Source organism: Stegostoma tigrinum, chromosome 2 (assembly GCF_030684315.1).
Source record: "Stegostoma tigrinum isolate sSteTig4 chromosome 2, sSteTig4.hap1, whole genome shotgun sequence".
Classification (NCBI taxonomy): domain Eukaryota; kingdom Metazoa; phylum Chordata; class Chondrichthyes; order Orectolobiformes; family Stegostomatidae; genus Stegostoma; species Stegostoma tigrinum.
The window spans coordinates 142,842,736-142,868,509 of record NC_081355.1 but is presented as its reverse complement, the minus strand read 5'-3'; the positions used below and the strand labels follow the sequence as shown (position 1 = coordinate 142,868,509).

The 25,774-nt window shown below is 45.8% G+C and overlaps 1 protein-coding gene across 2 annotated transcripts in view; it reads right to left on the bottom strand.

Annotated features, from left to right (window-relative positions):
• Positions 1-25,774, bottom strand: part of paxip1 (PAX interacting (with transcription-activation domain) protein 1) — a 101,863-nt gene that overhangs the window by 59,761 nt on the left and 16,328 nt on the right. For both annotated transcript variants that reach the window (XM_059639723.1, XM_059639728.1), the window contains exons 3-7: positions 25,222-25,265; positions 22,983-23,046; positions 18,871-18,984; positions 11,641-12,270; positions 3,428-3,833 (exon numbers count right to left, since the gene is read on the bottom strand). In XM_059639723.1, coding sequence (XP_059495706.1) covers positions 3,428-3,833; positions 11,641-12,270; positions 18,871-18,984; positions 22,983-23,046; positions 25,222-25,265 — 1,258 coding nt within the window. The remainder of the gene's footprint in view (positions 1-3,427; positions 3,834-11,640; positions 12,271-18,870; positions 18,985-22,982; positions 23,047-25,221; positions 25,266-25,774) is intronic.

Genomic DNA, 25,774 nt, shown 5'->3' with positions numbered 1-25,774 from the left:
TTAGACGATATGTCCATCATGGGCCTCTTGCAGTGCCATAATGACGCCACTCGAAGGTTGCAGGAACAGCAACTCATATTCCGCTTGGGAACCCTGCAGCCCAATGGTATCAATGCGGATTTCACCAGCTTCAAAATCTCCCCTCCCCTCCACTGCATCCCAAAACCAACCCAGCTCGTCCTTGCCTCCCGAACCTGTTCTTCCTCTCATCTATCCCCTCCTCCCACCTCAAGCCGCACCTCCACTTCCTACCTACTAACCTCATCCCGCCCCCTCAACCTGTCCGTCCTCCACGGGCTAATCTATCCCCTCCCCACCCATACTCTCCTCTCCACCTATCTTTTCCTCTATCCATCTTCGGTTCGCCTCCCCCTCTCTCCCTATTTATTTCAGAATCCTCTCCCCATCCCCCTTTTCTGATGAAGGGTCTAGGCCCGAAACGTCAGCTTTTGTGCTCCTAAGTTGCTGCTTGACCTGCTGTGTTCATCCAGCCCCACACTTTGTTATCTTGGTTTCTCCAGCATCTGCAGTTCCCATTATCACTGATATCTATATACATGTTCAGTTTATAACGGACCAAATGTGCCTCTAGTCCAAAACTAGTGACTTTATACATGAAGGATATCTTCAATTATATCGACTGAGCTCCAAACACATAAATTGCACAATTACACAAAAGAAACTGTAAACAAGTGTTTCAAAAGGACTTCACAACAGCGATGGAATTGGATCGGATTAGGTCCAGGGTCGGATTAGAACAAGTCAGCATGGATTTAGTTAGGGAAGGTCGTGCCTGACAAACCTGTTAAAATTCTTTGAAGAAGTAACAAGTAGGTTAGACCAGGGAACCCAGTGGATGTTATCTATCTAGACTTCCAAAAGGCCTTTGATAAGGTACTTCACGGGAGGCTGCTGAGTAAGGTGAGGGCTCATGGTGTTCGAGGTGAGCTACTGGCTTGGATTGAGGATTCGCTGTCTGACAGAAGGCTGAGAGTTGGGATAAAAGGCTCTTTTTCAGAATGGCAACCGGTGACAAGTTGTGTCTTGCAGGGTTCAGTGTTGGGGCCACAGCTGTTCACCTTATATATTAATGATCTGGATGAAGGGACTGGGGACATTCTGGCGAAGTTTGCCGATGATACGAAGATAGGTGGACAGGCAGGTAGTACTGAGGAGGTGGGGAAGCTGCAGAAAGATTTAGACAGTTTAGGAGTGTGGTCCAGGAAATGGCTGATGAAATTCAACGTGAGCAAATGTGAGGTTTTACACTTTGGAAAAAAGAATACAGGCATGGACTATTTTCTAAATGGTGAGAAAATTGGCAAATCAGAAGTGCAAAGGGATCTGGGAGTGTTGGTCCAGGATTCTCTAAAAGTTAATTTGCAGGTAGAGTCCGTAATTAAGAAAGCAAATGTAATGTTGTCACTTTTCTCAAGAGGGTTGGAATATAAAAGCAGCAATGTGCTTCTGAGACTTTATAAAGCTCTAGTTAGGCCCCATTTAGAATACTGTGTCCAATTTTGGGTCCCACACCTCAGGAAGGACATACTAGCCCTGGAGCGTGTCCAGTGGAGATTCACACGGATGATCCCTGGAATGGTAGGTTTAACGTATGATGAGCGGCTAAGGATCCCGGGATTGTATTGATTAGAGTTTAGAAGGTTGAGGGGAGATCTAATAGAAACTTACAAGATAATGCATGGCTTAGAAAGGGTGGACGCTAGGAAGATGTTTCCGTTAGGTGGGGAGTACCCATGGGCACAGCCTTAAAATTAGAGGGGGTAAATTTAAAACAGAAATGAGGAGATATTTCTTCAGCCAAAGAGTGGTGGGCCTGTGGACGTTAAATGTCTTCGAGGCAGAGATTATTTCTTGATCTCGCAAGGAATTAAGGGCTACAGGGAGAGTGCAGGGAAGTGGAGGTGAAATGCCCATCAGCCATGATTAAATGGCGGAGTGGACTCGACGGGCCGAATAGCCTTACTTCCACACCTATTGTCTTATGGAATCAAAGAGACTACACTGATGAGAAATTGCTGAAAAGTAGTTGGGGTTAGTGAGTTTTTAAAAGAGTCAAGCTGTTTGGAGGTTTTTTTAAAATGTTGAGGGAGCATGGAGTTGGAGAGCAAAAGGATCAAGGGAGAGTTGCATTGAAGGGGAAGTGGTGATGGAAACTGGCTGCAACACAACGAGAACTATAAAATATATTTTCCCCCAGGAAGGCAGTATTTACAAGAGCTGTAATTTAGACAGCTGGGTAAGGCAGCTTGGAGAAAAGCTGTGGGGGATTTACAAAACGCAGCGGCCGGGTGGTGGTGGTGGTGGGGGGGGGGGGGGGGCTTCAAAAACCTGGCAGTGGAGGAGGCCTCAAAAGAAGGAAAATATTCAAACACATACCTCTGGTGGGATTTCTCTTTATCTTTGGCGGGACAGGGGGAGTCTATTTATAACTAGCAAGTTGATGAATACAAATATGCAAATTGGTAGCTTAGAGTTTGTGGACTTCAAAGAAGCCAGGCCTACATTACTATGTCGCAGTTACAGCCTTCAATTTCACTGCTGCAGACAAAACTGAAACCAGAATGTTGACCTAATTCTTTTTTAAAATTCATTCAGAGAATGTGAGCATTGCTGGTTGGGCAGCATTCACAGCCGATCCCTAATTGCCCATAGGACAGCTGAGAGTCTACAACAATGCTGTGGGCCTGGAGTCACATGTAGGTCTGACTGGTAATGATGGCAGTTTCCTTCCCTACAGAGCATCAGTGACCCAAATAGGTTTTTCCTGACAATCAACAATGGTTTCACGGTCCCCATTTGACTTTCCTCATGGAATGGAATCCTCTCCAGTGTGGAAACAGGCCCTTCGGCCCAACAAGTCCACACCGACCCTTGGAGCATCCCACGCAGACCCATTCCCCTTGTAACGCATCTAATCTGCACTTCCCTGAACACTATGGGCAATCTAGCATGGCCAATCCACCCTAACCTGCACACCTTTGGACTGTGGGAGGAAGCCGGAGCACCCGGAGGAAACCCGCGCAGGCACGGGGAGAACGTGCAAACTCCACACCGGCAGTCACCGGAAGGCGAAATCAAACGTGGGTCCCTGGCGCTGTGAGGCATCGGCGCTCAACACCGTGCTTTCAACTCCGGATTTTATTGAATTCAAATTCCACCATCTGCCAACCCATGTCCCCAGGCCATTACCCGGGTCTGCCGATTCCTCGACCAGCAATAATACCATGAGGCCATTGCTTTTACCACTAAATGCTGAGGAGAACGTGCAACCAAAAACTGCAGCAACTGGCCATCGAGTGGCAGGGATTGCATTTTCGACGTTAAAATCTTAACTGGACGCATTTTGAAGGACACAAATATTTGTCGTGACGTAATGGCTGCCAACAACACCCTCTCGTCAACTTACTTTCGAGGCCCGGATCGTGCCCAAAGATCGGCAGCTGCTGCTGCGGAACAGAACGGTGCTGCTGCAACTGTTGTAAATGCTGCTGCTGCTGTTGTTGCTGTAACCTCTGGAGGTGCTGCTGCAAATGATGGTGCTGCTGGGAGAACGCATGCTGCTGTTGCTGCTGGAAGGGATGCTGGTGCAGTTGAGGGTGGTGCTGTTGTTGCTGCTGCTGCTGTTGTTGTAGCTGCAGTTGCATTAGATGCTGCTGCTGCTGGAGCTGCAGCAGCTGGTGCTGCTGTGCTTCGGGGGTCAGCTGCTTAACCTGCGTGAACAAGACAGCGCTCGTGTGTCTCGGGTCCGGGCCCTGCTGGTTCTGATTGGTGGCTTCCAGGTTTTTAGTCGGGGCTGAAAGGGACTGTAAGATCTGCAAGAGGGAATAAGAGACGGATGTATAGTCAGGACGCACAGGAATCATGTTCAGAATTGTGGCTGTTCAATTATCTGGGTGCAAAGGGAACAGTGAGCAGTCCTGGCTGAACACAGTTAATTTTCTGCCTATTCTTTTTAATGGCCAATAATTTGGGAAACTCTGCACCAGCCCCATACACATGAACACAACACATCTCTCAGTTCAATGCACAGTTTTAAATGCACCTTTGACTTATCTAAAGACAATTCTGCACAAGCAGCAAAACTGAGTCTCACGCGACCAAAATCTTACACAAGCCATCTTCTAAATGTCAGAAACCCCCAGTGGCTGAATGCTCTAATCATCATTGATGTGGATTGCAGTGCAGTAGAAGCAAATTCAATATTAACTTGTAAATGGGAACTGAGAAGGAGAAAGGACATTGCACAGATAGAGCGAAAGAGCGGAGAAGTGAAACTAATAGAACAGCTATTGAAAAGAGACAGTGCAGGAATTTTCACCAATGACAAACAACCACACGGTGGCTCAGTGGTTAGCACTACAGCCTCAAAGTGCCAGGGACACCGGTTCAATTCCTGTCTCGGGCGACTGTCTGTATGGAGTTTGCACATTCTCCCCGTGTCTGCGTGGGTTTCCTCCGGGTGCTCCAGTTTCCTCCCACAGTCCAAAGATGTGCAGGCTAGGTGGATTGGCCATGCTAAATTGGCCATAGTGCTCAAGGGGGTATGGGTTATAGGGAGATGGGTCTGGGTGGAATGCTTCAAGGGGCGGTGTGGACTTGTTGAGCTGAAGGGCCTGTTTCCACACTGTAGGAAATCCAATCTAATCTAATCCCTGCAGTTGTGTTTATTGTTAAGAGTTTGGTATGTGGCTTACAACTGACTGCAGGATCTCTCTTCCTGGCAGCTATCTGATACATAATACTATCCAATTTCAACAAGAAGTATTAAAAAAAAACACAGAACACTGGCGACAGGCAGAGATAACATTTTGAGTCCAGCAGGAGCCTCTTTTGGAACTTCTGTCTTTAAAATAAGAAAATAAGTTAGTGTAGGCTACCTTCTTAAAATATTCCTGGTCCATAACAAGGAGAAAAGAGTTAAAAAGGATATGAGGGGACATTTTTTCCCACACAGAGGGTGGTCTGTATGTGGAAGGAACTGTCAGAGGAAGTGGTAGATGCAGGTACAGTCACAACATGTGAGTTTTGGACAGCTACATGAATAGGAAAGGTTTAGAAGGAAATGGGCCAAACACAGGAAAATGGGACGAGTTTAGTTTGGAAAATGTGGTTGGCACAAATGAGTGCGTTCAGAAAACAAGGACATTAGTAAATCTGATTGAGAAAATACAAAAGCTATGAGAAGTCTGTGGCCGTTTTCACGAGGAGCATTGAAATATTAGGCTGATTTGATGAAGACATTTCATATTATGACTGGTTGCAATAAAGTAAACAGGAACACTGCTTTCACTGATTAAAAGATCAAATAAGGAATACAGATACATAACTAAACCAACGAGAGTAGGTGAAGCTATTTTGTTTACCCAAACAGGGGTCTGTTGTTGCACTGTGATATATACAGCGTTTAATGACAAAAACAGGGACTGTAAAAACACAAAAGAATGGGTTTAATAAATAGTGCAAGAATATAACTGAAAAAGTTACAAAGAAACAGGTACATGGGATTAGGATTACTTGGTGTGGAGGTTAACACCAGCACAAATGTACTAACCGTGAACTGGGGCATTAACCTGCTCCTCCATTCAAATGGCTACACTTTCACATCCCGTAGCACCACTAAGACCACCCCTGCAGTCCACCTGGTCGGCCATAATCCTGTCTGCCTCAGCCTTACAATTACTCAACAGCTCTGTCTCCACTGTTATCTGAGGAACAGCATTCCAAAGCCTTATTACCCTCCAAGAGAAAAAGTTCTTTCATCTCTTTCTTCCATCGTAATGTGATAGTTGTGAACTGCGACACTTAGAATAATAGAAGCCTTATGATGAAGAGACAGTCCAGTCTGCAGCAAACCTCCGAACAGCATCTCACCCTATCACCGTAGCCCCACATTTACCCCTGCTTACCCACCTAGCCTGCACATCTTCGGACCGTGGGAGGACCCCAGAGCACCCGGAGGAAAGCCATGCAAGCTCCACACAGACAGACACACAAGGGTGGACTTGAACCCAGGTCCCTGGCGCTGCCAAGAAGCATTGCTAACTACTGAACCACCCCACTTACGTTTAATAATGGCTTAAGTGATTGGCTAAACAGTTTGTTTCTCTGTTACCGCTTCTGTTAATTAATGGCGTCAAATACACAAAACGCTGAGGCAATATTCACAGCAATGTCTCCCTCCCTTTGTCTCTGACACCCTACCCCTCGTCAGTTCTTCTTTCCCTCCTGCACCTCCTTCCCCAGGCCAGGTGAGGCAGGTACCAGATGGACTGACAGTTGCAACGCAGAACTGAAAGACTGATTATAACAATATCCATCAGAAAACCTGAGAAACAGCGATACAAGCCACATGGGAACAGTAATTATTAGACATACTCAAAGTCTCGTGATTTTGGATAATGGATTGGGCTGCTGACCTGTGGTTACATTCACTGTTGCTGCACTCAAGCTCCGAGGGCCAAATCCAACCCCTGCCACATCCTGAACCATTTACTCCAATACCAGAAGATTAACAACAAGGTTCTTGCTGGAGCTGGCCATTTCACTATGAGCCTCATTTATCAGTACTGCTACTCACCTTTCAACTGGTGAAAGTGCTTTACAGTCTGCATGACTGCTGTCACGGACAACAATGACATCGAGAAAACTACAAGTCAACAAGGACATGACAGGGCCAACAGCAGCTCTTACACATCGAGGTGATGTGATGATCAAGAAAGAATGCAAGAGAATGACCAAGAAAGCAGATGAATTACACTCAAATCAGGCAAAGAGAAACTGCCTGGAAGTGGCAAATGAGTTTAATACTTAATACTTAACAAAACAGGAAGGGTCATTTGACCCGAAACGTTAACTCTGATTTCTTTCCACAGATGCTGCCAGACCTGCTGAGCTTTTCCAGCAACTTTTACTTTTGACAAAGAAAATCTGATTGGATCGAGAGGGGAAAACAGGTAGAAAAATGCAGGCCTGACTTGATAAGAATAAAATCCCTCAACAATTTAACAACTTGAAGGAATGAGCTCCGCAGTTAAATTTTTCAATTTCGGGGCCAGCAACGTTGACAGTCAACGCATAATTCACTAACTCAGCTTTCAACTACAACTACCTTGCATTTCTATTGTGCGGACAACGCAGTAAAATGTCCCTGGGATGGCTTCACAGGGTGTTATCAAGTAAAATTGGACACAGTCACAAAATGATATTCGGACAGATGATGAAAAACATGACAAAGAAAAGCCATTATGGAGCTGGAGGCCATCTGATCCCTCAAATCCATGCTGGGCCCCTTAGAGCTATCCAACCAATTCTGTTTCTCACCTCTATCACCCTAGCCCTATGTGCTTACTTCCCTCAAGAGCCAATCCAACTGTGTTTTCAAATCATCAACTGTGATGGTGTTGCCATGACAGCTGGCATGCTGACACTTGCCACTACATTTCAGGCCATTACCAACCACTGCATCAAAAAAAACCTTTCTCTCACGTCTCTTCCACCAGAAACCTTAAATCTGTTTTCCCCTGTCCACGAGCCATCCGCAAATGGAAACAGTTTCGTCATCCACATTACTTAAGGCGAGAGAAGGCCCGGTTGATGTGTTCCAATGGGATCAGTGCTGCAAACACAACCATCTCCCAGATACATTAAAGACTTGGAGGAACTGATTGTACCGTGACTAACCTTGCAGACCACACAGAAACAGGTGCAAAGGCAGGTCACGAAGGCGGTACTACAGTTTACAGGGATATTTTGATACGTCAAGAAAGTGGGCGAGAAGTTAGCAAATGGAGTATAATGAAGGAAAACTTGTGCCGTTGGAAGACAGAACAAAAGATCAGAGTATATTTAAACAGAGGAAAACTGCAGAAAGCTGCAGCGCAGAGGGCCTTGGGGCAACTTGTGCATGAAACACAATAAAGCTAGCACACAGGTGCGGCAGGTATCAGCAAGGCTTTTTGCAAGGGGTTTGCAGTCCAACAGTAGCGAAGTGTTACTGCAACTGTGCAAGGTGAGACCACATCTAGAGCACTGTGAGCAGTTTGGTCCCTCACTTAAGGAAAAATATCATTTAATTGGAGGCAGTCCAGAGAAAATTCATTTGATGATCCCAGGCACGGAAGGATTGTCTTATGAACAAAAGATAAACATGTTGGGATTCTAATCCCTGGGGTTTAGAAGGCTGAGAGGCGATTTCATTGAAACACACTGGATTCTTAAGGGGCTTGACAGGATAAAAGTTGAAACAATGTCTAGATCCAGAGGGCATGGTCTCGAATAAACGGGCACCAATTTAAGACGGAGACGAGGAAGAATTTTTTCTCTGAGAGAGAGCTGTGAATCTTTGTGAATCAGAGAGCTGTAGTGTATAGTCCTTGTGCATGAAACACAATAAAGCTGGCACACAGGTGCGGCAGGTATCAGCAAGGCTTTTTGCAAGGGGTTTGCAGTCCAACAGTAGCGAAGTGTTACTGCAACTGTGCAAGGTGAGACCACATCTAGAGCACTGTGAGCAGTTTGGTCCCTCACTTAAGGAAAAATATCTATAACCCCATGTGAAACAGGAGCAGGAGTAGGCCGTTTGGCCCCTTGAGCTTGCTCTGCTATTCAGTAGGATCATGGCTGCAAACTGCAAACCCCTTGCAAAAAGCCTTGCTGATACCTGCTGCACCTGTGTGCCAGCTTTATTGTGTTTCATGCACAAGGACTATACACTACAGCTCTCTGATTCACAAGAGTCCTTGTGTATACTTAAGACCAAGATAGGAAGATTCTTAGATAATGGGAACTGCAGATGCTGGAGATTCCAAGATAATAAAATGTGAGGCTGGATGAACACAGCAGGCCAAGCAGCATCTCAGGAGCACAAAAGCTGACGTTTCTCTGATGAAGGGTCTAGGCCCGAAACGTCAGCTTTTGTGCTCCTGAGATGCTGCTTGGCCTGCTGTGTTCATCCAGCCTCACATTTTATTAACATAGGAAGATTCTTGACTGGTTGGAGAATCTGGAGGGTTACAGGGAAGGTGGCCAGGAAAGTGGACAGGAGGGATGTTGGATCAGCCATGATCCTACTGAATAGCAGAGCAAGCTCAAGGGGCCAAACGGCCTACTCCTGCTCCTGTTTCACATGGGGTTATAGTCAGCTTGATTAATCTTACACATCTCCAATTCTAAAGGCTGATTCACATGCAAATCTAACATGGCTTTAACTATGATGAGGTGTTTAACACTGAAGTGCCATTTGATAGAAGCGAACAGCAGGGCAGCGTAAACAAACCAACAGTTTCTGGAAATTCACACTTCACTGTGTCTTCCTTAACCCTCTGAACTTACTGTTTTATTTGGGTATGAATGACAGTATACGTCATGAACAATCTTATTTTCCACAGCAGGATCTGTTGTTATCAAACTAAGAATCCATTTTATTCCAATGGTCATTTTAACCAGGCAATTCTGATTGACCGGCATGATAAATACAGGAAAAAGTGACCATTCAACCCAGTCAGCTATTCCTGCCACACCAGAGCTCCCCCATTCACAGCATCAGACCGGCTTCATGACTGTCCTATTCAAGAAACCCTGTCTCCTTGATGCACCTCATACTAACAATGAATTTCAATCTCAAAAAACTTTTAAAACTGCCCCTCTCAGGAAGGGTGTAAGGGCAACAGGACAGATGCAATGTTGTGATGAAAAAGAGCTGGAGAAGTTCAGTAAGCATCTGTGGAGAGGGGGAGAAAGAGGTCCAGGGTCACAATTCTCTACACAGACTCAGCCAGATCTGCTGAATTTCTCCAGCAATTTCCTTCTTTAATTCAACTTGAACCGTTTCCGCTTCAGCAGACTTCCAGCATCCACAGCACTCCGCTTTCATCGGATGTCATGCTGACCCAGATGGCAGCTGGGACAATGTCATTAGGATGTAGAGAAATTAGGAATATTGTACCATTTGCCAGAACTACGTGGGAGAGAGATCTGATGGAGGCTCAAGTTTCTAAAAAGCTGACGTGATAAAGAGAGTTCAGTCATCCCAAAACTGGTTAGTGGAATCAGGAGCAGAAACTTAACTTTAACCGCACTCCTCACACATTAGAGGCAATCTTGCAGTAAGAGCAGGAATGCAGAATTTTAGAGTCATAGAAATACACAGCATGGAAACAGACCCTTCAGACCAACTGATCCATGCTGACCAGTATCCTAAATAAAGCTAGGTCCATCTGCCAGCTTTTGGCCCATACCCCTCTAAACCCTTCCTATTCACGTACACATCTGGATGCCTTTTAAATGTTGTAATTGTACCAGCCTCTACCACTTCGTCTGGCAGCTTTTTCTATACACACAACACCCTCTGTGTGAAAATGCTGCCCCTTGGGTCTCTTTTAAATCTTTCCCCTCTCACCGTAAAGCTATGCCCTCTTATTCTGAATTCCCCCACCCTGGGATACAGACCTTGTCTATTCACCCTATCCATGCCCCTCATGAATTTATAAACCTCTACAAGGTGACCCTTCAGCCTCCAAGCTTCCAGGGAAAAAAGCCCCAGCCTAATCAGCCTCTCCCTATAGCTCAAACCCTCCAACCCCAGCAACATCCTTCTAAACCTTTTCTGAACCCTTTCAAGTTCAGCAACATCCTTCCTATGGCAGGGAGGCCAGAAGTGCACGCAGTATTCCAAAAGTGGCCTCACTAATGTCCCGTAGAGCCACCTCATGACCTTCCAACTCAAATACTCAATGCACTGTCCACAAAGGCAAGCGGACCAAACGCCTTATTCACTATCTCTACTTTCGAGGAACCATGAACCTGCACTCCGACAGCTCTTTGAAGCAGGCCCTGTAATCTCTGCAAAGGTAAAACGGAAAATGCCGGCAATAAGAGTGAGAGCGATGCAGCAGTTTAGGCCTATACTTCAGAGAATGGGAGGAGATCTGATTGAGGTATATAAAATGCTAAAAAGAGGATTGACAGAGTAGGTCTAGAGTGGCTGTTTGTCCTAGTGAGGCAATCGAGGATGAGCGGTCATCATTTTAGGCTAAGTGCCAGCAGATTTAAAAAAAGAAATGAGAAATTATTTCTTTCAAAACGGTCATGAATCTGTGAACTGCACTACCCCAGAGGGAGGTAGACGTTGGGACAATGAATAACGAGGAGACAGGCAGGTTTTTGATTAGTAACGGGTGGAGGGTTATGGGAGAGGGGCAGCAAGTGGAGGTCAGTCACAAACGTACTCAACAGTGGAGCAGAATCGAGGGGCTGAACTGCCTACTCCTGCCGTGAGTCCTTATGTTCAGAGGTGGAGCAGATAAAGCTTCAGCAGGGAAAGGCGGGTTTTCATTTCAGATCGGTAAAATCCCGAGCAGGGCAAGACGGGGAGACGCTGTCACAGACGGTATCAAAGCAGAAGAGCCAACTTTCACAATCCGCAATCCGACCGCATCGCTGGTCTATCATCCAGAACAAAAAGGCTGCGCTCCGCATGTAGAACATAGAACAATACAGCGCAGAACAGGCCCTTCGGCCCTCGAGGTTGTGTCGACCTGTGAACTAATCTAAGCCCAACCCCCATCTGCTCTCCTGTAACAGATTCTGCGTGCCCGAGCCCGGGAACGACGAGCCACTTACTTGTGCCACGTTCGACGGCCTGGAGATCTGCTGAATGTCGGCGTTATTGGTTATATTGCGCAGCGTCCTGACCGCAGGGCTCCAGGCCGTCACCATCTCCGGGCCCTGAGCCCCCTGCCCCCCGGGGGCGACCAAGCCGGCCCTGGCCTCCGGGTTAGAGACGGAGCTCGGAACCGGCGGGACGTTGGCGCAAAGGTTGATGAGGGCAGATTCCTTGCCGTGAGCCAGCCTGCGCTTGGCCGCAGCGGCGGCGCCAGTGGGGGTTGGGATTTCCGCCGGGGTCCAGTTCAGGTTCCTCTCCTGCTTCTCGGGGGAAGAGTCCGAGGAGTCGTCGAACATGATCTCCCCGGCCGCCTTCTCGCCCGACCGCTTGGGGGGGGAGCCCGGGATGCTCAGCGGAGAGGCTGCTCGCGATGACGCGGGGCTGCTCCTGGCCGAACACTTGTCATCCATCTCCGGCTCCTCACTGTTTCCGGCCAGCTCTTCCTCTTCCTCCTCCTCCTCCAGAACAATGAGGCGAGGGTGATACGCACACTCATCCTTCCGGGATTTCGCTGTCACACTGTCCTCCACCCAGTCTGGCGTTACCACTTTGATGCTGCTTCGACTCAAAGCACAGTTGTACTTTTCCTGCCGAAAGAAAACACAGATTAAACCTTTCTGCCACCTATGTTGGGAAAATTCATCACTTTTATTTTCTTTTTCCACAACAGGCCTCCAAAAGTGGAACCCACGGCTGGCCAGTCTTTTTTCCCTTTTGTAGGGAGGCTACCACCGAGCCACTACAGGGCCTCCTCCTGCCAAAAAAAATCATCCATGGCTACATTCTATTAGGTACAAATATAATTTTTGTATTTTTTAAGATATAGCGGGACAGAAAATGAAGACGGCACTGACAACAGTTTTTCCGTTCTTACATATAGAGTCATAAAGTCATACAGCATGGAAAAGACGTTATCAGTCCAAACAGCCCATGCCAACCAGGTTTCCCAAACTAAACTAGTCCCACTTACCTGTATTTGGCTCATATCCCTCTGAGCTTTTCCTATTCATGTATCTGTCCAAAACTCTCTCAAGTATTGTAACTGTACCAGCATCTACCACTTCCCCTGGCAGTTCATTCCACATACGATCTACACTGTGTGTGAAAGAGTTTCCCCTTGGGTCCCTTTTAAATCTTTCCCCTCTCATCTTAAACCTGTGCCCACTAGTTTTGAATTCCCCTACCCTTGGGGAAAAGATCTTTGCTATTCACTGTATCCACGTCCCTCGTGATTTTATAAATCTTCTGTAAGGTCACCCCTCAACTCCAATGAACAAAGCCACAGCCTTTCCAGCCTCTCCTTATTGGCAAAGCCTCCATTTCTGGGAACATCTTTTCTGAACCCTTTGCAATTTAATAATATGTATATTTTTCACCCTACCACCAGGAAAACACTCACGTAGCCAAGTGAATATTTACATGCAAAGCCTGTTAAGGATAATGCTGACAGCAAAATGTGAATTCATCACTTTTAACAGGCTTCCTCTGATTTTGTTTCACATACGTTTTTCACGTTAGGAAGTTGCACCTAAACCCAGGAGAACTGGGCAGGAGGAGTTCATAGAATTTTCTGGGGAGAAATTAGAAATGTTTTGGTTTCTAATTTGAATGGATCATGCTGCGGGCGGTTGAAATATAGCCTGGTGTTCTTTCAGGAGTAATCGCAGTAATTCTGGAAAGAAAGAGTGTGCAAATGTATCAAAAATACAGGAGGCCAGGACCTGAAAAACAAAATAGCAACTTCATATTTGTGATACAGAAGTGGTCTCTAACCAATGGCCTTAAGTTGTTAAAAATTCTTCTCTTAAAAAAAAGGAACAGATTTAAGAGTATCCATACAACCATGGGACAGCGGAACAGAATGAGGCCATTGAGTCTGCTCTGCCATTCGATCACAGGTGATACACTTCTCAATCCCATTCTCCTGCCTTTTCCCAGTGACCCCTGACCTCCTTACTCATCAAGAATCTCACTCAATGTCTTGGCCTCCACAGCCTTCTGCAGCAATGAGTTCCACAGACCCATCTCCTTCCAGCTGAAGAAATTCCTTCTGATCTCAGGTCTAAAAGGTCATCTCTTCGTTCCAAGGCTCTGCCCTCAGGTCCCAGCCCCTCCCACTAGTGGAAACATCTTTTCCGTATCCACCCTATCTGGGCCTCTCGATATTCCGTAAATTACAAAAACCATTCCCCCCTCTCTTCCTTCCAAACTCCATCAAGTACAGACCCAGAGTCCTCAATCACTCCTCATATGACAAGCCCTTCATCCCCAAGACCATTCTCATAAATCTCCTCTAGACCCCATCCAATGCCAGCACATCCTTCCTTAGACACAGGGCCCAAAACTGCTGTGACATGCATGGAACCCTTTCAGCAGAACTCAGGTATTCAACCAAACTAGATTATAAAAGAGATATTTAAAGCCAAGCTGATATTTACAATTCACGTGTCATGTAACATGATCCCAACCTGTCCTCACACTCCTTCGCCAGCCACTAGTCCCAATCTCACCACAGTAGCTGGTGAAAACTAAATTGCGATCAATACATTTGGAATTGAATAGATTTGTCTCCTTAATGGTGACTTAACACAACCACTGATTGCTATAAATACTCATCAGACTCACTACTGCCCTTTCAGAAAGGAGGAGATCTACCATCCTTCACTGGTCTGGCCTTCGTGTGACTCCAGACCCCGTGCAACGCAGTTGATTCCTAACTACCCACTGGAAGTGGACTAACAAGCACTTCAATTTCAGGGCAATTAGGGACTTACAAAACAAAAAGTACTGACTTTATTAGCAAAACCCACATCCCCTGAAAGAACAGAGAAAATTCTTGGGCTCCTATTTTTAAAAGAAAACCTTTTCACAGAAAAATTACAGTTTAGGATTTTAAAAAAAGTTATGTCACTGATCAAAGGAATGATCACATTTATTCTGTAGGAGCTCGGGTGAAACAATTACAGTTTAACCTAGTTGGCAGATACATTATCCACTCCTTTGTCTGTCCAACTGTTGTTCATCCTCTTTGGGCTCTATCTCCACCTATCATTTACTCCACCACCACCCCCCCCTCCACCTACTGCACAAAAGCCAACATTTTCTCTAACTACCGTCAGTTCGTAGGGTCACTGGACCCGAAACGTTAACTCTGATTTCTCTCCACAGACACAGCCAGGCCAGCTGAGCTTTTCCAGCAACTTCTGTTTTTGTATCTTTTCGGTCTTCTCAACCACCTTATTCTGCCCGTATCGCTGACACACGCACCTACGATCTCCGTAGCTTTCCAGGGTCCTACCATTCACACTATAACCCCTTGCCTTGTCAGCCCTCCCTCAGTGCGTTACCTCACACTTTCCCTGGCTGAATTCCATTTGCCAACGCCCTGCCCAGCTAACCAGTCGGTCCATGGTTATCCTTCCGTAGTTTACAGCGATCCGCTTTGTATCCACCACGGTACCATTTCTCTCTCGGGGAGATCTAAAGGACGTGGAGTTGGTGGATGAAAGATATCTTTTGTGGATACAGTGATGGAAGGGATACAAGTACAAGGGCAGAGAATGACTTGGAAATACGGAGGGAACGTTTTGTTTCAAAATTACAGTTTTGCCAGAAAAGAACGCACAGTAGGTCAACAAGCACAGGAGTTACTTCCAGACTCAGATATAACAAAATAACAAATAGAAGAACCAAGAGTGGGCAATTGAGCCACTTGAGTGTGCTCCGCTAATCAGCGCAATATCGGATGATTTCATCTTGGCTCCCAAGCTACTTTTCTGCTTTTCCCCCATAACCCATCACTAACTAAAAATCTCTCTCTCGCTTCTCTACAAACTTACTCCATGTCCCAGCATCCAACACACTCTGGGGCAGTGAATTTGAAAGATTCACAACCCTTTACATGAAGTAACTTCTCCTCATTTCCGTTTTAAATTTGCCCTCCTTTGTCCCGAAACCATGGCCTCCTGTTCCTAGATTGCCCCACACCAGGGAATGTTTGTTCTGCTACTTTATTACTTCCTTTTGGCACCTTATACTTGAGTTACAGCTAAAACCCGACATCACATGCTCAGATACTGCGTCGCCAAGCACTGTGGAACTAAAAAGGGCAGGAGGCCACCAAAACGAGAAACTGGTCAGACAGATGGCTGTAAAGCCTTACGGCTGATCTAGTATTAAACAACAGCACCATAAACATTAAAGCAGTTTCCTGCAGGAACGGAGAAACCTTCAGTTATAGCTAATAAATTGTTTTTCAGACTGCAGACGCTCCCACAGGATCATCACCATTGGGATACAGGTCATATTGTTCCCCAGTCGGCTCAGGACATTCTCCCCCAAGGCAAATGGCTGTTAAGTGGCTATTTACAGCCCTGCGCAACAGCACAATTTTGTTTTCCCCCTGCACATTTGCCTTTAACAACTGGCTGTAAAAAAGATTTTATGGGTATGACACAGACTGTCCCATTGAAATACATCCAACAGGCAATTTCTGTGGGACCTAAGCCTTTCAGAGATCTCTGTCTTCAATAGCAGCAATCAGCATCTGACATTAAAGCCGTTTAACTAGCACGACCCTCTTCCTCCCTCCAAGAAAGTATACACTCAAATCATTCCAGCTGAACAAATGAAAGTCACCCAGCAGTTGACCACTGGTTCAGCAAATGTGTGACTACGATCTTTTCCAAACCAGAACAAGCAATTTAAAGCTTTCTCTGCTAACAGATGGGCTGCACAGCAGGGCGCCTATACTTAAGGAAATTGGCAGAAAACTCCGGGCAGGGAAAAGGAGGAGATATATTTTGAAGCAGCAAATCATCACGGAGTCTTGGTCAAGGTGCTAAGTGCGCTCTAGATTGTGCTGAGTGGCAGCCTCAATGCACGGTGTGGCCCCCTCTTACTGAGGTATACCTGCCCAAAAAGGTGCTGCAGGCAGATTCAGCCCTAGCTTCCAATGGGGAAAACCATTCAAACAGGGATATTTGCGGGATGAAAGGGGGAAGAAAGAAAAAGCAAAAACCAATTAATGAAAGAGGTGGTGCAGGTGGAAACGTGGTCCAGGGCAGAGAGGCCTGCTGCAGGACGGCATATTCTATAGTACACCCCCAGCTTGAAACGATAAGACCCACCACACGGCTCCAGCGGCATCCCACGCTCGCCACATGGCTCCTAAACTCAGGGCCGCCACACGGCACATCTTGGAACATCAGCCTTCCACAACACGACCTACAAACTCCTTCTGTGAATCTACTACCTAATGCTCTATTGCTGGCATCCACCCTGCCTCAGGCCCTCCTTTCAGCTGGTCACCCTATCCCCTCGAATCGGCCCGCAGCTGCTCCAAGGTTACGTGCGCGGCAACAGATGTCAGCATGCTGATCGTGATACTTCCGATTTTAGAGACTGTGCCATACACAGGCGTCGGAGACCCAGGCAACTGGAACAGGAACGAGAGAGAATGCTGCTGCTCACGCCAGGCCAGCCAACATAAAAGTATGCCATTCAGCCCCTTGAATTCGCTCCACCATTTTATAGAGATCATGATTGATTTGATCATCCCCAACTCCATGTCTCCTTCTACCCAGAACAATCCATTTGCTTCCTGATGAAAAATCGGACTCTCTCAGCACTGAACATACATAATGTCTTTGAGAGCCCTTTGTGGTTAAGAACGTCACACATTCACGACCCTCAGAGAAAAAAACTGCTCCTCGCTTCTGCATCAAATGCGTGACTCTTTATTCTGAGATTAGATCCTCAACTTTCCCACAACCATCACCATCACCCTTCGGTCACACACTTGCCTCACACACACACGCATTCACCAACACCAAAGAGCTGTTAACATGTCCATAAGCTTCCCAAAAGGTTAGCGAATGAACTAACCAGGAAATGGCACTGGCTACTGTAAAAAGGAGCAGCCTGCCTTGACTAACATTCCCCCTTCCAGCCCCACAATGATCAAGCATCACAAAACAGAACTCCATTTTGAATACATTTCTGAAAAGGGAATATTGTTTAACAATGCTGGAAATTAAAGACCTTGGAGTACAAATTCATAATTCCTTGAAAGTGTGGTCTCACATAGACAGGATAGTGAGGGAGGTGTTTGGTATGCTTTCCTTTATTGGTCAGTGCATTGAGTATAGGAGTTGGGAGGTCATGCTGTAGCTGTACAGGACATCGGTTAGGCCACTTCTGGAATACTATGTGCAATTCTGGTCTCCCTGCTATATGGAGGATGTTGAACTTGAAAGGGTTCAGAAAAGATTTACAAGAACGTCGCCAGGGCTGGAGGGATTGAGCTATAGGGAGAAGCGGAATAGGCTGGGGCTATTTTCCCTGGAGATTAGGAGGCCGAGAGTTGATCTTATAGAGGTTTGTAAAATCATAAGGGAGATGGAGAGGGTGAACAGTCAAGGTCCTTGCCCCAGGATAGGGGAGTCCAAAACTGGACAGGATAGGTTTAAGAGGAAAGATTTAGAAGAGACCTAAGGGGTAACTTTGTCACGCAGATGGTGGTGCGTGTATGGAATGAGCTGCCAGAGGAAGTGGTGGAGGCTGGTACAATTACAACATTTAAAAGGCATCTGGATGGGTATATGAATAGGATGGGTTTAGAGGAATAGTGGTATTATTGCTGGACTGTTAATCCAGAGATCCAGATAATGTTCTGGGGACCCAGGATTGAATCCTACCACAGCAGATGGTGGAATCTGAATTCAATAAAAATATCTGGAATTAAGAGTCAAACAATGACCATGAATCCATTGTCGACTTTTGGGGGAAAACCCATGTGGTTCACTAATGTCCTTTAAGGAAGGAAACTGCCATCCTTACCTGGCCTGGCCCTACATGGGACTCCAGACCCACAGCAACGTGGTTGACTCTTAACTGCCCTCAGGGGAATTAGAGATGGGCAACAAACGCTGCCGAGCCAGTGACGCCCTCATCCCGTAAGTAGAGAAAAAGAAACGGGAATATTTAAGTTACGGATATCTGGGTGATACAGACTAGTTGGGCCAAAGAGTCTGTTTCTATGCTGCATGACTCTCAAGTCTTGATCAGAAATGCGCAGCTCCATCAAGCACAGGGAAAGGTGGTCATAGCCAGCAAATTGTTCTGGGACAACATCCAGTCTTAAAAGGGTACATTCCAGGCGATGCTAGCGACAACATCACACTCACCCCCTGAGGTTCAGGCACGATTAAGTGGGTGCAAGCCTTGTTGAGTTTGAGTTGGCAGTCCCCTCCATAAAAAGTTATTAAAGCCCATAGCGTTTTGCGGTCTTCAGCAGAAACCTGGAACACAGAAATGGAATGAGACACGTACTTGATAAACACATCTGAACGGTGTATAGTTTTTAAGTATTTACTTATTACACACTTGCAGCACAATATAAATGACAATGAAGTCTCATCTCTTAAGCCAGCACTCTAATTAAAATAGAAGCATTCAGCTAGAAAATGCAATTCATTTCCAGTGGCTAACAATTCCACAGCACAGAAACGGCATCTGGAATAGAATGTCGGAAAGTGTGAGATAATGCACTTTGGGAGGAAGGTTAGAGGCGGAGACTGTTTTCTAAATGGGAAAAGGCCTCATAAATCTGAAGCACAAAAGGAGTTGAGAGTCCTAGTTCAGGTTTCTCTTAAGGTTAACATGCAAGATCAGTTGGCAGTTAGGAAGGCAAATGTTATGCGAGCATTCATTTGGAAGGGGCTAGAATCCAAGAGCACAGATGTACTGCAAAGGCTGTATAAGGCTCTGGTCAGATCACATTTGGAATTTCGTGGGCAGTTTAGGGCTACGTATCTAAGGAAGGATGAGCTGGTCTTTGGGGGGGGGGGGGGGGGGTCCCAGTAGAGGTGTACAAAGACAATCCCAGGGATGGACAGCTTGTCATTGGAAGAGAGATTGAGGACTCTGGGTCTGTGCACGATGGAGTTTAGAAGGATGTGGAAGGGATCGGATTGAAACTTACAGAATACTCAGAGGGCTGGATAAAGTGAGGGCAAAGATGATATTTTCACTACTAGGAGAGACATGGAACCCGAGGGCACAGCCTCAGAGTGAAAGGGTGACGCTTTGGAACTGAGCCGAGGACTAATTTCTTCAGCCAGAGGATGGTGAATCGGTAGAACTCATTGCCGCAAAGGGCTATGGAGGCCAAGTCATTGATGTATTTAAGACAAACAGCAGGAAAATGGGGTTGACAAACATATCAGCCATGATCAAATGGTGCAGCAGATTGATGGACTGATGGCCTAATTCCACCCCTATATCTTTTGAACTTAATGTAAGATTTTACACCAGGTAAAGAACCATGCTCATTCTAATGACGTCAGAAACGAGTGAAACCTTTACTGTTTCAAATCTGACAAGTCTCAACAACATGCTGTTGCCCGGAAACAGAACACTGAGGTCCAATTTCCACCAAATCCAACTTAGTGGGGTTGTATTTTTCTTCCCATTTAACATTCCTGCACGGTTACTTGCATCGCAGCATGAGTTCATTCCAACCTCAAGAAGCAAATGAACTCCATACGTAAACATTACACACTTTCTAAAAAAATTAATCTCCTTTTCTAATCACCTGGTTCAGAGATGTTATTACACGCCTCTGGAGCAGGTGGGACTTGAACCCAGGCCTCCTGGTCCAGGGACAGGGGCACTACCACTGTGACACAAGAGGACCCATTGCATATTAAAGGTTAAGAATAACCAACTCACTTCAAAACTCTTCTTTTCCAGAAGAAATCACCCAGGCTTCGAAGTTTAATAAATGTACAACCGATGCAACGAAATATAAGGGATCACTGCTCCTTCTTTGACCGTTTGACTGTGCTCCCAACTAACAACATGAACTCACCTGCAAACTGTGTAGCCAGAGGTCTCTGGGAATATACTTCAGCACTGAGTCAAACACAAAGCCTCCCCCACTGCCCACTTCTCCTTAAATTGATCAGACAAGGCAAGAAAGAAAACACCACATGGCTCACAGGACAGGTCCAAGACTAATCCAAATTGTCCACAGTTAATTTTTAATAAAATAAGTCTATGGTAAACCAAATCAGCTTTCTTACTAATACTAACCAACTATGGAATTCCTTCCCCCACCCCAGATTTCCCCTTGAACACTTCCACGATATCTTGTCGATATTTTCCAATCGGCCTGTTCAAATATGTTACAACACAACTCAAGGGGTCCTCCAGTTTAAGTCAACATAGAGAATCATAAAATCCCTACAGTATGCAAAGAGGTCATTCAGCCCATCAAGTCCACACCAATCTTCCAAACAGCATCCCACCCAGCCCTGCCCCACCCCTCAACCCTATTCATGTAACCCTGCATCTCCTGCAGCTAATCCACCTAGCCTACACTACAGGGCAATTTAGCATGGCCAAATCCACCCAACCTGCACATCTTTGGACTGTGGGAGGAAACCGGAGCACCCGGAGGAATGCCCCGCAGACACGGGGAGAATGTGCAAACTCCACACAGACAGACATCCGAGGCTGGAATCGAACCTGGATCCCTAGCGCTGTGAGGCAGCAGTACTAACCACTGAGCCACTGTACCATTCTGTATTTTATGATTCTTGCATGAAATAAATTAGAATTTTTTTAAAATCAAGATTGTGGGGACAACCAAAACAAAAAACGACTGCACCAACATAATTTCTTCATACAGGAAATTCCTTTTCATAAAGAACGAACGAACCTTCAGTACCATCAGATCACGAGTGGGCCATTCATCCCGGTCAGCCCGTTTTATCAGATTTTGAATCAATCCTCATCTTTATTCCAACTACCTCCTTCGGTTCCACAGGCTTACAGCAGAGATGGATCGGGGGGCACCAACAATACAGATGTTCAAAGCAGAGGAATTTTGACAGAGCAATGAGTCGGTCCCCTCTGTCACATCACATGGCAAAGGCCACAGACTGAGCTAACTGGCAGAGGAAATTACAGGGGATGAGAGAATATTGAGAATATTACTCCCCACGCGAAGCGGCGGGGGGGGCGAGGGGAGCTGAGAGGATCTGGAACACACTACCTGAACAGGTTCCACAGGAATATCCAAACGATAACTTACTCCTGAATTGAATTGATTAGCCTTCCTGTCACAAACACTCAAATGAGTGCCGTGAAAACTCTTATACATCCATACTCCTGAAGGACTGATTGGCAGGGTCAGGGGGCAGAGGCTAGAGGTGGGACTGAACAAATGAATAGCTTTTTCACGGGGAGGCGATGATCCAAGTGGTATTATCGCTAGACTGTTAATCCTGAAACCCGGGTTCGAATCCCACCACGGCAGATGGTGGAATTTGAATTCAATTTATAAAAAAGATCTGGAATTAAGAGTTCTAAGGATGACTATGAATCCATTGCTGATGGTCGGAAAATCTCATTTGGTTCACTAATGTTCTTTCAGGAAGAACGCTGCCATCCTTACCTGGCGTGGCCTACATGACCCCAGACCCACAACAATATGGTTGACTCTTAACAACCCTCTGAGAATTACATGCTGGCCAAGCCAACAATGCTTTCATTGTGAATGAATTAAAAAAACACACTGCACTAGCCCAACGCACACGCGTACCCGATCTAAAGGTCTCTTTCAGATCCAACCCCAAATACACAGTTCGAAAAAAAAGTGCAAATAAAATTAAAAGCAACAAACAAACATAGTTGCCATATAAAGTCGTTTTGATCATATAGAGAGCTAAACAGCAGCAAGTATCAACACTTGTGTGCAATACAGGGCAGCACAGGGTAGAGTGAGCTGAGTACAGTCACCAAAACATCACTCCACAGTCTATCTCAACACAAAAGGAATATGCAAGGAAATTAGAAACACAATTCAGATAATCCTACAGCGAATAGGGGAAAGGAAAGACTTAACAGTACGCTGACGAACTGCATTTAGTAACAAAATGATCAAGGCAGCCCTAGGTCAGAGTGTGAAGAACCCTATCTGAAGAAACTGTTTTGGCTGTTCGTTTTCAGGTGAGCTGGTTGCAAGCAATTTAAACTGGAACAGACCACTAAAGCGTTTTCCGTTGCACACTTGGAATGTAATTGGCCATATTCTACATCAACAGTTTCAACATAATCAGCCTGTCATACACCTCCACATTTGGTTTTCTCAAAAAACACCACAATGCAGGTCTTTGCTACGAGCAAAGGAATGGAAAAAGACATGTGAATCCTTTAACAAGCAGTCACTGAGGAAAGAATTCTCTGTGCCTCGAGGTGCCGGTGCAGGTCAGTGAAAATTATAAAGACGTACCCTTGACAGGCAAGCTGTAACTCCTGAGAATACCTGTCCTCCTTCTGGAGAGAAGCCAGCGACTCTGTGTGCTTTACATCAAGGAAATAAGCTGCAGAGTTCGTTATTCTGGGTCAAACATTAGAAGTGACAACAGCAGTGTATAACAAAGACAGACCCAGTTTGGTCTAAGATATGGGGAGGTGGTTCACAAGTGGAGGACGGAAACCTGAGGGAGCATTGGCACACGGTGTCCACCGAGTACAGGGGCCTTCAGGAGGTGCAGGATTTTGATCTACCTCCTTGTGCAGGCGCTGGGATGAAGCTAGTGAGCAAATTAGCATGAGCCACTGTAAGTCTCTGAAGCTGTGCATTTTCAAGCACTTACTGCACGGCAAGCAAACATTCTTGAAAATAACAGCGATCACTTGCTCATAGAACATTGCGACTTGAGGAGATTTAAGGTCCATTGATCAAAAGCTTGGCAAAGGAGGTAGGTTTTAAGGGATTCTGAACACAAGCGTTAGATGAGCTCAGACACCATTAGGTCACGAGGATGGAGGAGATTATGTCTAAGAAAATGAGCCAATCAAAGGCTTCATAAGGGGTTATGTGCTGTGATGCTATCCCTTCCCCAGCAAAACAAAAAATCCATGGAGGATATGATGCTCGGAGACGGAAAAGGCAGCGCGTACAATGAATAATAGGGGAGCCAGCACAGACTGCTGTCATTTATACAGACGGCAGAAATGACTGTGTGGAGGGTTGGGTTAGTAAATTTGCTGATTACACTGAGATTGGTCACAGGTGGTTAACAGTTAGGGCGAGTGTCTTGGGCTACAATAAGATGTAGGCAGGATTGTCAAATAGGCAGCTGGAATGTTACCCTGAAAAGTGTGAGGTGATACACTTTGGAAGGAGTAATTTGACAAGCAAGTACCCAATGAACAGCATGATGCTAGGAAGTTCTGTGGAACAAAGGGGCTTTGCCGTGCTTGAACTGCACGTTAGCAGGGTGGTGAAAACATATATCGGATACTTGCTTTTATCAATCAAGGCACAGATTACAAAAGCATGGAAGTCATGTTAGAGTTGTACAGAATTTTGGTGAGACTGCAGTAACAGGACTGTGTGCAGGTGTGCTCTCCACATTCCAGGGAGTATATGATCGCACCCAATGGACACAGAGGAGATTCACTAGGATACTACCTGGGAGAGTGGATACGCTTCAGCTGGTTTTGCTGGAACAGAGAAGACTGAGGGGCGATCTGATCGAGGTGTACAAGATTGTGGACAGAGCGAAGGGTCAGTCACAAGGATACACAGGTTCAAAGAAAGGGCAAGAGGTTTCGGAGGGATGTGAGGAAAACATTTTTTTTCTTAAAACCTCGTGATGTTTGCAAAGTGCTGCCTGGGAGAGTGGCAGAGGCAAAAACGTACTTGGATGACAACTCGGCACATCATAACGCTCACAGCGAGAGGGCAAGTCGCTGGTAAATGGGATTAGGTTGAGGGTCAGGTGTTACGTGTGTAGGTGCAGACTCAATGGGCTGAAGGGCCTCTTCTGCACTCTATGATCACAGTTGGACAGATATTTAGGAGGGAGGTGCACAGAGAAACGGTGAGGACAGTATCCCCTGGGACACCAAGTTCGGGGTTTACGGTCAGTGACACAGGAAGGAAGGCTGGGAAGGTTAACTTACAGTGGGCTGTGCCTTACAGACAGGCACAGAAGGAAGTTACAGACTAACGCAAAAGGGAGTCAGCGAGGTGTACAGCAAAGAAAAAAGCCCTTCAACCCAGTGAGTCTGCGCCAAAAAGAACCAACTATTCCAATCCGATTTCCAGGACTCAATCATAGCCTTATAAATATCACAACTATACATCTAAATGCTTGTTAACAATTGAGGTTTCTGCTTCTTACAGAGTCCCAAAAGGTTTCCCTTCACATCTTCTCTGAACCTTGGAAAGGCACAATACTGAGAGTGGGTTAGGGAAGGAGCCCCGGAGGGGACCCTCAATAGAAAGGTAAAAATGGACATAGTGAAGGGCTTGGATCTGGAGCAGTGATCACAACGAGCACCCAAACGGAATCAGGGAAGAGAAGACAAGGCTCAAAGCTGCAGGGAAAATCTTCAATTCCACCAGCTGTACAGCGCTTCACTCCTGGATTTCACTGCAGAATCGCCTCAGGTTCGCTTGTAGCAAAATGCAACCCATCCCCCTACACGGGTGAGAGATCTGAGCACTGAAAGGATACGGAAGGAGCTGGCCACACCGTACTGACAAAAATACCCAGGATGGCTGCAAAAGAGGAGAACAAAAAAAAGTCAATAAATACGTATATACCAGCTCAACATTCTTAACACTGCATGCTTTTCCACTTCTCAAAACTTAACCATTGTCCTAGTCTGGCACAGGGCTCCCACGGGCTTCAAAATTTACCTGGTGCCGTTTTTAATCAAATATACAACCTCTTTGAAATGGGTATGGCAGCGTCGTGTACTATATGACTTCATTCTATGGCCAATAACTATGACTCTAGACTGGTAATTCAGAGGCTTGGAATACTCAATTGGAAACAACATTCCGAGGTAGGATGCAAATTGTGAAACACAGTTAATTGAGTAAGTCTGGGAGAGATGGTAATGGTCATCACAAAAACCACCACACGATCATAAAAATCTAACTGATTCATTTAAGGTAATATATTTATGTAAAGTTGTTGTCCTTCCCAGTCCAGCCTCCAGCAATGTGCTTGAATCTGAACTACACTCTAAAACAAGCCAATGAAATACAGTGAGGTATCAAAC